The 14,015-nt window shown below is 37.3% G+C and overlaps 1 protein-coding gene across 2 annotated transcripts in view; it reads right to left on the bottom strand.

The window, feature by feature from the left end:
• The window catches only part of ABCA3 (ATP binding cassette subfamily A member 3), a 36,946-nt gene that overhangs the window by 11,210 nt on the left and 11,721 nt on the right, over positions 1-14,015 (bottom strand). For both annotated transcript variants that reach the window (XM_072417656.1, XM_072417657.1), the window contains exons 2-20: positions 13,861-13,942; positions 12,746-12,998; positions 11,085-11,212; positions 10,135-10,300; positions 9,652-9,911; positions 8,748-8,864; positions 7,847-7,967; positions 7,589-7,762; positions 7,284-7,465; positions 6,690-6,836; positions 6,024-6,153; positions 5,749-5,903; positions 4,750-4,905; positions 3,270-3,480; positions 2,673-2,823; positions 1,509-1,607; positions 1,231-1,414; positions 654-960; positions 83-356 (exon numbers count right to left, since the gene is read on the bottom strand). In XM_072417656.1, coding sequence (XP_072273757.1) covers positions 83-356; positions 654-960; positions 1,231-1,414; positions 1,509-1,607; positions 2,673-2,823; positions 3,270-3,480; positions 4,750-4,905; positions 5,749-5,903; positions 6,024-6,153; positions 6,690-6,836; positions 7,284-7,465; positions 7,589-7,762; positions 7,847-7,967; positions 8,748-8,864; positions 9,652-9,911; positions 10,135-10,300; positions 11,085-11,212; positions 12,746-12,998; positions 13,861-13,914 — 3,269 coding nt within the window. In that variant the 5' untranslated portion in view covers positions 13,915-13,942. The remainder of the gene's footprint in view (positions 1-82; positions 357-653; positions 961-1,230; positions 1,415-1,508; positions 1,608-2,672; positions 2,824-3,269; positions 3,481-4,749; positions 4,906-5,748; positions 5,904-6,023; positions 6,154-6,689; positions 6,837-7,283; positions 7,466-7,588; positions 7,763-7,846; positions 7,968-8,747; positions 8,865-9,651; positions 9,912-10,134; positions 10,301-11,084; positions 11,213-12,745; positions 12,999-13,860; positions 13,943-14,015) is intronic.

Here is a 14,015-nt window from a genome sequence, read left to right as displayed (position 1 = left end):
ATGTGATAATACAGCAGTAAAATATTATTTCTTTATAAATCCTAGTATTCTGTTCCTTCTAGTTTTGTTCTGTCCTACTTACTCAAGGAGCTGATCCCGTGCTGTTTCTGTTGTGTTCCGTGGCTGGGGATAGTTGGTCACTGAAAGTGAAGCATTGGGGCCAGCAATAAGTCTGAACAGCGCATTATCTACCAAAGCAAGAGCAGCAGCTACAGCGTGATAGGCCTGGTTGTTAAAACGAGCAGTTATGAAGACAAGTGAATCAGTGCTCTGAATTTCGGCAGCACAGAGGCAGTGCTCTGCAAACAGAGCACCTTCTTCAGTAGCCTTGGCCAAGAGGTAGTCATCAAGGTCACCTAAGAGGACAATTAAAGTGTAATTTATAATTAAAGTGCACAGCATTAAACCTATGTTGTAAACCTTGGGTCCCAATACATAAAAAAAACACATCAGGAAGAGCAAAGCCCTACTTAATGACCAGACTCTCTTTCAATCACATCACGTTCTCTTTGCAGTATTACAGTTTTAAGAAAATGAACAGAGTGAATGGTTATCAGTATGGTATCATACTAATTACCCCTCAAGATCCCTCCAATTTTATCAGTCCATTACACACATTCTTCAACAGTACCAATTTTTATCCAACACCTCACCTAGCACTTCTTGTGGCTCTATATAACGTTCATCAAGCTGTTCCCTGAAGCTCTCTGCTAAACTCTGTACCAAGAGAGAAGCATTGGGGGGAAGCGAGTATGGCACTGCTGTGTGTCCATAAGGTGCCAAGCTCATCTCTAGGGATGGAGAGTCCTGGGGTCCGGGGAATGTCTTTCCTACTACCAGTGCCAATGTTGTGAATACCAATGGAACCAGGAACTGCCCCACCACCATCTTCCAGTTTCGCCAGCTGTAGGCAGCACGCTTCATGAAAAGAGCATAGAACTGCTGACAACAGAGGTATAACTGCAAAAAAACAATAAGATATTATTTACTTATTTTTTTAAGTAAATGGAATAAAACAGAAAAAGGTTCAAAAGCAACTTGTCATGATACAAATATAGGCGTTACCCCTGCAAATGTATATTTTACAGGAGCAGGTTTCAATAGATATCAACTTTACTCTGACTTGTGTTTTGTCTATTGTTTTCCTATAATATTCAGCAACCGATCACATGGTGCCATAAGCCCACCCTTATGACAAACCCAGCAAAAATCCACATTTGATCTTCTTACCCCTCCATTAAGTTTGATGTTGGAGCAATCTTCAGTAATAAGGGTTCCACTGTCTTCAGTGCAGTCACTCATAGAGCAGGACTCTTCTGCTGCCCAGTCATTAGACCGACGCTCATGTTGGTACTGGAGTGCTGGAAGCTGAATTGCCTGTATGTCCAGACTGGTGTCCACTAGTTTCCCCACTCTGTAAAATGTAATGATAATTATATTTCATGTATTATTTTTGGCATAAGTAAAAACAAAACAAAAAAGTGGAGAAATGAAGTAGAATGTCTCACCTCAAAAACACTTCTTCCATGGTAGTAACTGAAGCTCCATAACTAGCAATTCCCAATTCATCCCTACGGTGCTCAAGTTCACAGAAGAGCTGTTCAAACCTATCAATAGTGTTGTAAAAAATGCTTTTAAGTGAGTTGTATATGCAAACCTTTTTTAACAATTCATTACATAAGAAGTGAGAAAATGTTTATTGTGGGAAAAATGATTAGAACTCTTGCCTTGTAGCATCAGGGTCCCAGGTTCAAATCCTGGCCAGGACATAATCTGCATGGAATTTACATGTTCTCCCCATGTTGCAAAGATTACATATGGGCACCTTATTTTTCCCCACATACCAAAACCATCTTAAATGGCTTTAACACCCCTGACCTAAACTGATTTTAGACTATGTTAGTGGCATTAAACAAGGACTATGGTAGGGGCAAATTGTGTGGGACATTTAAATTACATGGCTATAGACAGTATATTGTCATTGGAAAATGTCAGCACAGTATACATGCATAATAATTATTATTATTAAACAGTATTACCATGTTGTCCCATATTCACAGNCTCCATCCAGTTTCCGAATAGCCTCAAACCAACTGAAATTGCTGGACTTAACCAACTAGTCACACACTGCTATGAAGTAAATGGTGGACTTCACTGTGATCAATCATGTTACTATTACAGGAGGACTATCCCATTCAGCACTTGAAAATTTGAAATGAGTGACTGGAAAGCTCTTTATGTCTAAGCATACATGAAGGAAGACTTTAAGAGTAAGTTATTTTATCAAATCATAGGCATTTTATAATGCAAAATGGTAATTGTGGGTCTTAAAAAACGATTTTGTCTAATAAAACTGGAAACCAGATTCCCTCTATTTGTAGGCAAGGTGACATATGCCAAGGCACTGGTTAGATTGTCCAATTAGTCAAGCCGATCTAAGCAAGGGATGATGACATGAAAACAAAAAGCTTTAGTTTTTTTTTGGCCTAGATAAGATCAATGTCTGCATATCATCAATGCCCCTTTATTGCCCTAATATTAACTAGGCACATTTAAAAGAATACATTACTGACCCTGCATGTTTATACTGATAAGGTTCTGTTCAAATATAATCTAAGTGTTAAGTAAATGTAGCTGTATGTATCATTGAACTTGGAAAAAAGGACACTTACTGGTCAGTATTCTCCTTGGGTAAGACGTATGATAATTCAGCCCCAGCATTGCTCTCTAGAACTGCTTTGGGCACATAGCTGGTTACAAGGTCTGTAATCTCTTCCACCTGGCAGTGTGGTTGCTTTACCATCACCATATGGTATCCAGCACCTGTACACAAAAGAGGGTTTTACACTGTGGGGGAGCAATAGTACACTGACACACAGCACAGGGTATTAATATCAAGTATTAAATGACCCACATAGAAATATAGCCTGAAACGCAAAAGTGGATATATGCTAATGCAAATTTCAGCTAGCAGCCTGCTATTAGGTTTAAATATCAAAGCCATACCAGAAAAATAAACAGTTTAGGTTTATTATAATCACAAGTATACAAGCTTTAGTAGGTAGGCATGTAACAGGGTAGGTAGGTATTGCCATTGACTTTCGGATAGAAATTTACTTCATAATGTTTGTTATTGCAACAAATTTTGGAGGCATATGGGTAAATCACTGGTGGTTCAGCATTTAAACATCATGCCAGCCTATTACAAAGGTACTTGATGTTTATAAACACTCTTTTAAAACTATTATGACAAAGTTACATTTTCTCACCATATTTCCTTTTGAGGAAGAGAGAAGATCCACAGCACTGCAGCTGACCCTGGGCCAGGATGGCAATTCTGTCTCCCAGCAGATCTGCTTCATCCATGAAGTGTGTGGTAAGAAGTAAAGTGCGGTCATGTTTATGTTGACGCAGAAGCTCCCATGTGTCCCTGCGAGAGGCTGGGTCCATTCCTGAGGTGGGTTCATCCAACATAACAACCTGTCACAAAATTCAATTATTGATTCTGGCACTGCCCAAAAATAACCCTTTCCATACTGAAGGGATAGAAAGTGGCAGCTGTGTCACTGATGTTTTTATATCACTTTCTAAGCATCAACAACAGTATTATACAGGTATGAGAATTAGAAAAAGTTTTTTCCAATGTTTGTAATGTAATAAAGATGGTCTTTAAACAGTTCTTAATTCCTAAATGCACTAAATTATTAACTCATCTTGAACTGACATGAAGTAAATTTAAACTGTTTCTGCACCTAATAACTGGCTCTTATGAATTAAGGACTCTGTTTAAGAAGGCTGTGCATTTAATTGATTCTTTGTGGGTAAATCAGTATTATCCTAAACCATTAGGTTTAGTAAGTAATGTAGTATGAAGTGCAATTATTATACATAATGTGCAGCAACCTTTTTAATTTCACTGACATAACAAAGACACAGCAGACAGTCATGATGTCCACAAGATTAATTTCAGATCAAATTTCAACTTTTATCATCAGTCATTAAAATGAGTTTTAATAGGCTTATGTAGGTTTGCATTCAGTCGTATTTATTAGAGACTATTGCCCAATTTTTTAAAAAATGATATAGTTAGGCCAGCTAGCACACTCTCCAGCAAAGCAGCATTATAGAGGATTCTATTAACAGCTGCTTTCTGATATTTTATTGAATGTCACCAGTTTTAAACAGATTAGTGGGCCAGCTACAAAATTGAAGATTTCACTACAGCATATTCACTAAGTAAGCCTTCAATTAGCTCTGTAGCTGCACACACTGTGGAGCAATTCACCTTCAAAATTTACAAGACGCACTAAAATGACATCTGTGCTCTAATTTGCTCTAGTAGCAAGGACTTGATGGCTAGCTTTTTAAAGTAAACAAACAGAAGGTGATGTAATTTTTTAAAATAATCTGAAACCCAAATTCAGCATCTCCACTGTAAACTTTAGAAATTATATGGAGTGCATGCAGCTACAGAGGTCTGAAAACTCTGCTTACTAAATGTATGCAAATACTCAGACATAATCTGGGCACATGTTTATTTTGAATATAGAACTGAAGAGCTATCCATTGGTGTTCCTGGCATATCTGACTTTTCTATAGATATATTGATAGAGCCAATTTCAACTTTACATATATATACTTTACAATAAAAAATGTTCTTTAAATGCTGACTTCACTTTTCAAAACTGCCAAAAAAGCAGTCTGCCAAATACTTCCTGAAACACCACACTTCCATATTGGCTTCGATACCTTGGATCCTCCTATTAAGGCAATGCCTATAGAGAGCTTGCGACATGTTCCTCCAGACAGCTGAGTAGTTAAAGCAGAGCGTTTCTCCTCAATCCTCAGGATTTGCAGGATCTTTTCCACCTCTTCTGAACAACACCAGCGTGGACATCCTTTTAACTGAAAGAGTAAAGACAGAAGCCAGTGACTTGCTGTGAACATATACTAAATGCGAGCACTGCATTCACACTGGATTTAGGGAAATTCTAACTCCCATAAACAATTTATTGGATTTTGTTGGACTATATTTTTTAAATTTTTGAGAGTATGGATGGATGTAAAGACTCACACAGGTACCTGCAGGCAGATCAGCAATGGCAGTGATTTAAAAGTAACAAAGTCACTAACTTAGAACAAGTTAGAACATATAGAAAGTTAAGAAAAAAAGGAGAAGCATTAACCCCCACCCATCTTTTTGAACTTGCTTATGTCAGTTAGAAAATGTAATGATTCATGCATAATTATATAAAGAAGGGCTCATTTTAGTAAACATTATATTAGAATGGTCAGGGTTCAGTTGTTTTTCTTTCCTTTAGAGCACAAGCAGTTTACACTGCTCTGATCTGATATAGATTCGAATATGTGCGGTGTAGTTTCTGAATAAACTATTACTGGAAAAATGCATTAATTTTGCATTGTATTTTTAAATTGTATTTTGAACTTATTTATTAAGCAATGCTCTATGATGCTGTAGAGCATCCTGAATGTACATGTAAGTGCTTATGGTTTATTTAACAAATGCACTGTGTAAAATTATATCAAACATAGGACACTAAAGCATGTGTCTAAACGTATATGCACATGACTAAACCACATAGAAAACAAAATGAATGAAAATGCAGCCTGATGTGCCAAAACAATTGAGTTTTGTGCAGATGAATAAATGGTGCACTAGTCCTAAAGGTAACCCCAACCATGGGCCCTCTAGTATCCTTGATCTATATTATACTTATATACCCTTACCGCTGCATAGAAGTAAAGATGCTCCTCCACAGTAAGACCCTGAAAGAGTACATCATGCTGGGGACAAAGTCCCAAATTACGCCTGATAAGAGAGGTGTCCTTTGAGATCTCATAGCCACCAATGTAACATTCACCAGATGATGGGGGTAAAAGGCCTAAAAAATGGACAAAGAGAATGATTAGTGTTAAGGAAGTGGAATAAAGTTTGCTTACTAATCCTACAAAGCTAGACATGATATGACTTGAAAGAATAATAGGTCAAAAACTTTGCTTACCTGTCATCATGGATAATGTAGTGCTTTTCCCTGCTCCATTGTGTCCCAGTAAAACAGTTATCTGCCCTTCATACATGTTAAGAGTAAGTTCCCTTACAGCCACACGCTTCTTTCCATTCACACGGAATGACTGAAACAAACAGAAAATATTAGGCTGAACACTGTGGGCAGCTCATTGATGGTTGTAACGATACCCAGCACATCCATGTATTATATATATATATATATATATATATATATATATATGTGTATTTTTATTTCTTTATGTGCCATTTTTTCCTCAAAGATACTAAAAAACGCCTTTAAAAAACATTTAAAAATGCACATATTTGAAAACCAAGGTGTTATCCAGCCCAGAAAAAAAAGACGAAATGGGAAAATAAATAAAAAACATTATATCCTACTTGTTGATGGAATGGCCCTTGGGAAACAACCACCAACGGTTTATAAATTTATAATATAAAAGATGAGCTTGTAACAGTTTTCTGCTTTAAAACAATTTTTTTTAACAATAAATTGTCAAGGGTGGTTATAATTGCTAGAAAACTGTTTTGTATGTGACCAGCAGAAGAGAGACAGGTCTTTAGAAAGAGAAAATATCCTACTCCATATTATCAGGAAAATATGAGAGTGACAATACCTAGACGTGTAGAGTCAGAATCATACCTTTGTTAAATGTTTAATACGAACACCCGGTATCAAATCTGATGGTTCTTCTTCCAGGTATTCTCCTCTCAGCACCTTCTCTGGATCTTCCTCCTCCTCTTTCTCAATTATTTCTGCATTTCTGGGTGTCCCACACCAATAGGAAGGCTAAAAAAAACACCCATAAAATTGACCAAGAGAACCTCCACAATGTTCAAACTTATTTCATTGCAATGCATTATAGCATCTGAAAAGAACTGTATGGCAATAGGTAGTTAAAAAATGGTCTCCTAAAAACTCATCTAATTCTGAGCAAATTGTGATATGAATATGAAGGTGATTTAGAGTGAGGTTGGCAAAGTTTACTGCAGTATATGGTAGGGGTTTTTTTTTAACCTGGAAAACATGGGTAACATCAGTGTGGTCTGATGTCAGCATATACAGATATGACAGGAAAGGGCCAAGAAACTGCATACATTTATTCTCCTTTAAGTGATAGAAGAAAGCAATGGTGTGAAACATAACTTTTAGGGAAGGAGGAACTTATTGTAATGGTAAAAAGGCCTATAATGAAACCAAACAGACTGGCAGGGAAACAGAGACAGAAAGACTTACCAGAATACAGAAGTACCAAGGCTGGGGAACTCCATAGTCTCCAGGCATAACAGTCTCCACATACCACCCAATAATGGAATAGAGTACTGAATCAACTAGCAGCATTCCCATGACTTGACCCAGTGTGAAATTGTCATCTACACTAACCGGTGTCATCAGATTGGACCACTGAGCTCCCGTACCTATTCAAAAAGAAAGTACATATTTACATACGGGCCAAATATCATGTACACTATATAAAATTTAGAAACAGACAAAATGTGCTTGTTTTTTTCCCGAAAGGGAAAGCCAAAACCTACACTGACCTTTGCCTTCAAACATGCCAATAAGTTGAGCTCCCATGGCCATCCCAACATTAGAGATTAGACAGGAAACCAGCTTCTCACTGTGGGTTATCATGTCATATCGTGGCGAGATGAAGAAATAAGGGATGTAGGAAAAGAAATAAAGGAAGCCACCAGCTGCAGCTGCTATGTTGGCTGAAATGCAGAAAATCACACAATGTCAGTCTGTAACTTTTAAAATCATTGCTACATACAGTATAAGGATAGAAAACTTCTTACCTCTAGAGAAGAAGCTGCTGATCATGAAACTAAATGAGATGGTGGAGACTGCAAATACCATAAGATAGCAAAAGACCAGAGTGGGATCACTTCGTGTGAGTACTGCCCCTTGCTCGCTAACCTAAAAACAGAACACAAATTGCTTTTACACAATACAGTAGTAAACAAGGCTGCTTCTCCCTTTTGTGAATTCAATTATTATGTAAAAAAGCATCATAGAGTTCAAAAGGGAGTAAGAAAGGGGGAGATTACAGGTAAGAACAAGACAGAGATGAGCTCATCAGTCTGATGCTTCTCTTTTACTGTGCAGTCACAGGCTGGGGAAAAAGTAAGTTCTGTAAGTGTTACTGTGCAGAAGCAGGGACAAATCACTACCTGTGCTTTGTATTAGGTGTTAACCTGGAATTTAGCTTAAAAAAAAAAAAAACACACACACAAGATATTACTTAACTGTAAAGTCATGTTACAAATCAGGTTAAAAAAAAGGGATATCAGAGATCCTCAGTTAAGCTTAAAATGGTTGATCACAAGGGATAATACCTATCAGTATGTGCAAGAAATTTAAATTCAACGAGAGCTGGAATATGCTTAGGGACATGAAAAAAAAAATCACAAATACAAATGTTCTGAAAGGAAATAAACTCATATTTCAGATTTCTACAAAACTGGAAATGGCTGCCTAGTTTGCTATATTAATACAAATAGATATAATAACTGACTGGTAATACAGAAAAGAATAGTTTTGTCACAATTATGTAAATTTGGAAGTGGAAAGTGGAAACATTTTTACGTAAAAAGGAAAAATATAGATAAAAATGTTAACACTTTTACACTTTGTGGATATACCTAATGAATAAATCTAATATGAATCATAATTAATACCACTGGTGCATTCACTGACCTGGACACACATAAGCAGAGTGACAAAGATGACAGACACCAACAAGAGGAGGAAGAAGTGGATGAACCAAGCAGTTGAGTGGAGCCAGGACTTGAGTCCCATCACACGCATGTATTCCTGGAAAACAACATATTGTAAAACGTTAGTGTATGTAGATTTTGGCTAACTAATAATATACTGCCTGATGTTATCAATACAATATATTTATGTTGCCCTGGACAGTGAATTTGTAGGTGTACAGTACATGACTTGGAAACAAGTGACATTTCCTTCAAATAATCACCGTACGGCCAACTTCAGTGATCATTCAGTGAAATATTTACAAGGTTTTACTAACAACCCACTATAGTTAAAGATACCTTCCATTCAATTTCCTTGCAAATTTTTTATTGTTGCCAAAAAAATTGAAAAGAAAAAGTTTTGTTTAAATTTACAAATAAATTTGCTATCCTTTGTACAGAACAAAATGAATTTTTAAATACAACAAAAATGTAAGCCTTTTATTTAGGGTAAAACTAACTCGAAATGTATTATTGTTGATAGCTTGTCCCTAAATTAACGAAACAATGTACGTACGTAGGTATTAGTCAGCTTTATCTATTATTAGTTATCTTAAGTAATACCAAAGCTATTACTAAATAAACAGGTACAAAATGGAAAAGTAAAAATTGCTCTGGTAAATCTAAGGCTCATTGTCAATTAAAAACAGTAGTAATACAGTGTTGTCAAGTTAACTGATGCATACCAACACTGCTAAACTTAATCTGGTAGTCTAAGCATTAAAAAACTCCTATCATGAAAAGGTCACAGAGCCTTATTACCTAGAAACCAGCAAGCCAAAACCACAAAACTGGAAATCACACAATATAATATACATATTTATGAGAAATGTACAGGTGCTTACCTTCAGTTTGCGCTCCTTCTCCAGGACAAGGGCTCGAACAATGCTCAGTGAAGTGTATGTAAAGCTTAACATAAGCAGCAATGGAAGCTGGTTCTGGATTGCTAGGATGAAGAGGTCATTGACATAGGGAGGGAAAGGGAACCGACGAATGGCCACATGAATTTTGTCAAGAAGAGCCCGTCCTGTTTTATTGGCATGGTAATACATTATTGCCCGATCCACATGGTGCTGAACAGCCAGAAAGCCTTCTCTTTGGTACCCTGGAAGAGAAAATTAATTTAAAGGACCAGTTCACCCAAGTGCTATACATCAGTTAGGAGTGCATACTAGAATGAGGACTACAAGCAATAGCTGTTTTTCCCAGAGATCCTTGGACTTACTCTACCAATCCTTTTCACTGTAGTATCAATAACAAACAGTAAACAAAAATGACAATATTGGTTTTAATGGTAGATGAACATCTCTGTAAACACCAATTATTACCTGGTGTACCACCAGAGTCATCTTTACGTTCACGTGGCCCAGGCAACTGAAACAGAGGGTAAAGATATCTTGTATGCCAGTTTCTATCCACGTTAGGGTTTAGGCCTGTTTGCTCTCTGGCAGGAGCATTCCGTGGGCTGTATTTAAATCGTAATTTATATCGGACCTGTTAGAATCACAAAAAAAAAAAATATTTTTACATAAACATATACCTGGAAATCTGACCAACACACAAAACAGATTACTAAATTGTTGGAGGACTGAAAGGGTCCCTGTTTGCCCATTAGCATATTGCAGCACCGTTGTGACCACTATACTGGGGGCTTAGGGATGAATTATATCCCTATCCTCCTTCCTTGAGACAGAGTGACCATGCTGCAGGGAGAGTGACAGAGTGACCATGCTGCAGGGAGTGAAGTGTATTTTCCAGTGTTGTCACCATGGCACCATTATCTTGGATCCTGCCTTTGATGGAGAGAAGACCTCAGTGGCCATGTGATGATGTCACAAAGGCAAAGAAGAGGATTCTGACCTTCAGTGAGTTACATGGCTGATCTGCTGCTTTTAACAACCACAGATGACATATGGGACTTACCCTTCAAACAATTAACAAGTTAGGGATCACCTTGAATAAAATAATTTTTTTTTAGACAAACATCACTTATGAGGCTAGCCCTATGGATGAGATATTAGTGGGAAGATCCTACAGCAACACAATTGTTCAGTGCAATGAAATCTCATTGAAATACAGGGACGTTTACGTAATTAAAAGAAAACAATTGCAAATGTTCAGAAAAATCTATATGACACGGTCACTTCTTGGTCCAGCCATTAAAAGATAAATGGACAAAAATGATTTCAAGTTCATAAGTGGCCTCACTCACACAAACTACAATCCCATAAACAACAAATGACCACTGGATACACCTTCTTCACTGTTTTTTTTTTACCTGCAGAGGTAAGGGTTCATAACTGTTGTTAAAAGGATGATCAAAGACCAAGGCAGCCAAAACATTGCTTGACTGGTTATTGTGTCTGATAAACTCCTCAAAGTCCTCTTCAGTAGGAAACCCACGAGCTGTGGAGACACATACAAATACAACTTTCAGGAAAACTCTACTTTGAATAATGGGAATTCTAGCTGCTCCCAAGTGGCTTTCGAATAATTTTTGAAGCATAACTAAACTCGGTGATGGGTGGTGAGCGTCTGCCATAATCAGAAAGTATGCACAGCATAGCTGAATATGGCAGATACCCTGTGCAGGAACGGTAATGCTACATGCATGAAAGGCGCCAACTTCACCACCTGCTCCCTGGGGGACTTCTGTGAAGATGTTGATCCTCATGTCATCGGATGATGTAACCCCTACGCCCACCAAGAGCCAAGGAGTTATTTATTTAACACAAGAGACACTGCATGTCTGTTTGTGAAATAGTACTACCTCCTGGTGTTTTTTTGTTTTTTCAGTTTAGGTCCGCATTTAGTATATATGCTATAAGTGGGGAACAAAAAGATAATGTACCCACCGGACATGTATTGTTATTGCAAAAATAACTTTTTTAAGCAGCCTTGGACTTTACTGCACACTTGAGCTTCAGATAGTGAGACAGAGCTCTCTTCATTTCCTGGATGAATAATTACCAGCATCATTTAGCATTTTTGCTTTTCAGGGAGACTGTCACATGTATTTCTTTCAAAGATTCCAGTTCTTTAAATCATGAAGGTTCCACATCACGTGTGTTTTTTTTTTTTTTTTTTTTTTAATTTAATAAAGCTACGTACAGCTTTTCTCAGCACAGATAAGCATTAGGATTTAGTGAAAAGCGGGTCTAAAATAAGGTTGTCAAAAAGAAAGAAAATATATTGCAGCTTACCTCAAGTCTAGTGGCTGCTACAATTTTTAAATCTGTATTTGTTCATCTTTATTACATGAAGACTAATAGGATTAGTAGTTTAAAGTGACAACATTTTTAGTTTCACGATTCAACTTAAAGGCACTGCATGTTTGTGTGCCCATCTTTAGGCATTAATAAATTGATAGTGAATAACAATGAGACACCAACTCCCTCAAAATAATATAAGTGAAAGGCTGCTGTCTGAATAGTGTACTTTCTGTAGCTTGCAAAATATGGAAAATGTTGTAATAGTGGCTCTTAAAAAACCTTGCCACAACTGGCTCTTTTAAGATGGTGTTGTACCCAGAGGAATGTTAGATTGCAAAGTATCACCTTTGTTTGCTTAACTAAAAGAACTGTATTTACACAGCCAGCACTACATGCTATGGGCTACCCATCAAAGCGATTAGAATACATTTTGAAATTTAGAATGGTTATTACACACACAAAGGATTAAAATTGATAGGTGGAAGTTGAGTAGAATGACCTCAGGCAGATTTTGCATTCCTATATAAGTCTATGATAACGCAAAACCTGCTCAAAGGATGTCAATAGGATTTTTAGTGCAGTGTTAACCAGAATCAGCTTCACTACCCAAGGGAACAATTACCATGTGTATTTTACATCGCAAAGGGGTATGGATTGTTATGTGCCTACCAGAGTCATTCATAAGCCAAAAACAGACAGGCCATATTATCCGCATAGCATTCCTTACCTCGAATGTCAATATCTAGATTCTTCTCCACATGCCTGACAATGTCTACAACAGCGTCACTGTGTGAGGGAACATATGCCAGTTCCCAGGATCCACTGTAAAAGAGTCTGGGTAAGGTAGGAAAACTTATAGAGTTGAAAAATGTAGCATCGGGAAAATTCTCAGAGACCACTCGATGTCTTAAGGCGATAAGAGTGACAGAAAACAGTAGTGGAAGTGCCAATTCTATCACTGTAACGAGCACCTGACGTTTCTGTCAAAAGAAGAAGTAAAGATCAGTGATTCAAACACAGTTTTTTAAAAAGCTAAGGACAGCCAGACAAATTGTACATGATATGGAGTAGATTAGTTTCTGTGCACCGAAAGTTTTAGTGCTAGCACATACAAATGTATTTATCCTGACATTTAACTTATACCTAACATTACCCAACCTTCCCCCCAACCTGATTATATATTTACCCTATATTACCCCTATAAGCAGACTTACCACTAAAATGGAAGGTCAGCTTTCACTGTTCAAACCACCAACTTCCTAAAATGAACCTAAAAGGTAAAAGAAGCTAGAATTATACTTACCTTAACCCGTCCTATATGGGTTGGACCTAACAGTATATTCGGTAAGATTCATGGTGAAAGCTGGGAAGAAGAATCATGCAAGAAATTCTCCTTGTGAGATTTTGTTTGCAGGAAATCCTCTCACAAGACGGTAATGTTATCCATGCCTAGACGCTGTGAACAGAAAGCTGAGGTGGAGGGGGGGAGGGTTTGAGTCAAGTAATATTCTATTTGTTTTCTTTTCCTAAAAGTAGATTTTTTGAGAAGGAGTCTGGACAGTGAAAGAAACAATTTCATTTCAGTGTAGGGTCTCTGCTTTAAGCCCCTAAAATCTAATCTGAATATTTTGCCCAAACCCTAACCTAAACTAAAATCTTATTTTAACTTATCAGTCTCCTTAACTATCCTTAGGACTGTAATGAGCAATATCTATGCCCAACTGCAAACTTTCCATTGGTTGGCCATCAGGGTATTTGATGATCTGTTCCAATCTAGGGTGGACAGATACCAAAATGAACACAAAAAACAAGTTCATTACCTTTACATCTGATGGAACTCACCTGTAAAACATAATTCTTCCATAGAAGAAGACCCAGTTGTCTGAAAACACCCATCTTGAACCAATCCAGCTGCAAAAGACTCCTGTAACAAAAAATAAAAATTATAAGCCGTCAAAAATGACAAGCTAAAGCTCTATCCCCACCAATTGTAAAGA

The sequence above is a fragment of the Pyxicephalus adspersus genome, chromosome 7 (assembly GCF_032062135.1).
Source record: "Pyxicephalus adspersus chromosome 7, UCB_Pads_2.0, whole genome shotgun sequence".
Lineage (NCBI taxonomy): Eukaryota > Metazoa > Chordata > Amphibia > Anura > Pyxicephalidae > Pyxicephalus > Pyxicephalus adspersus.
Note: the sequence above shows the minus strand (reverse complement) of the source record. Positions and strands in the feature narration are given on the sequence as shown.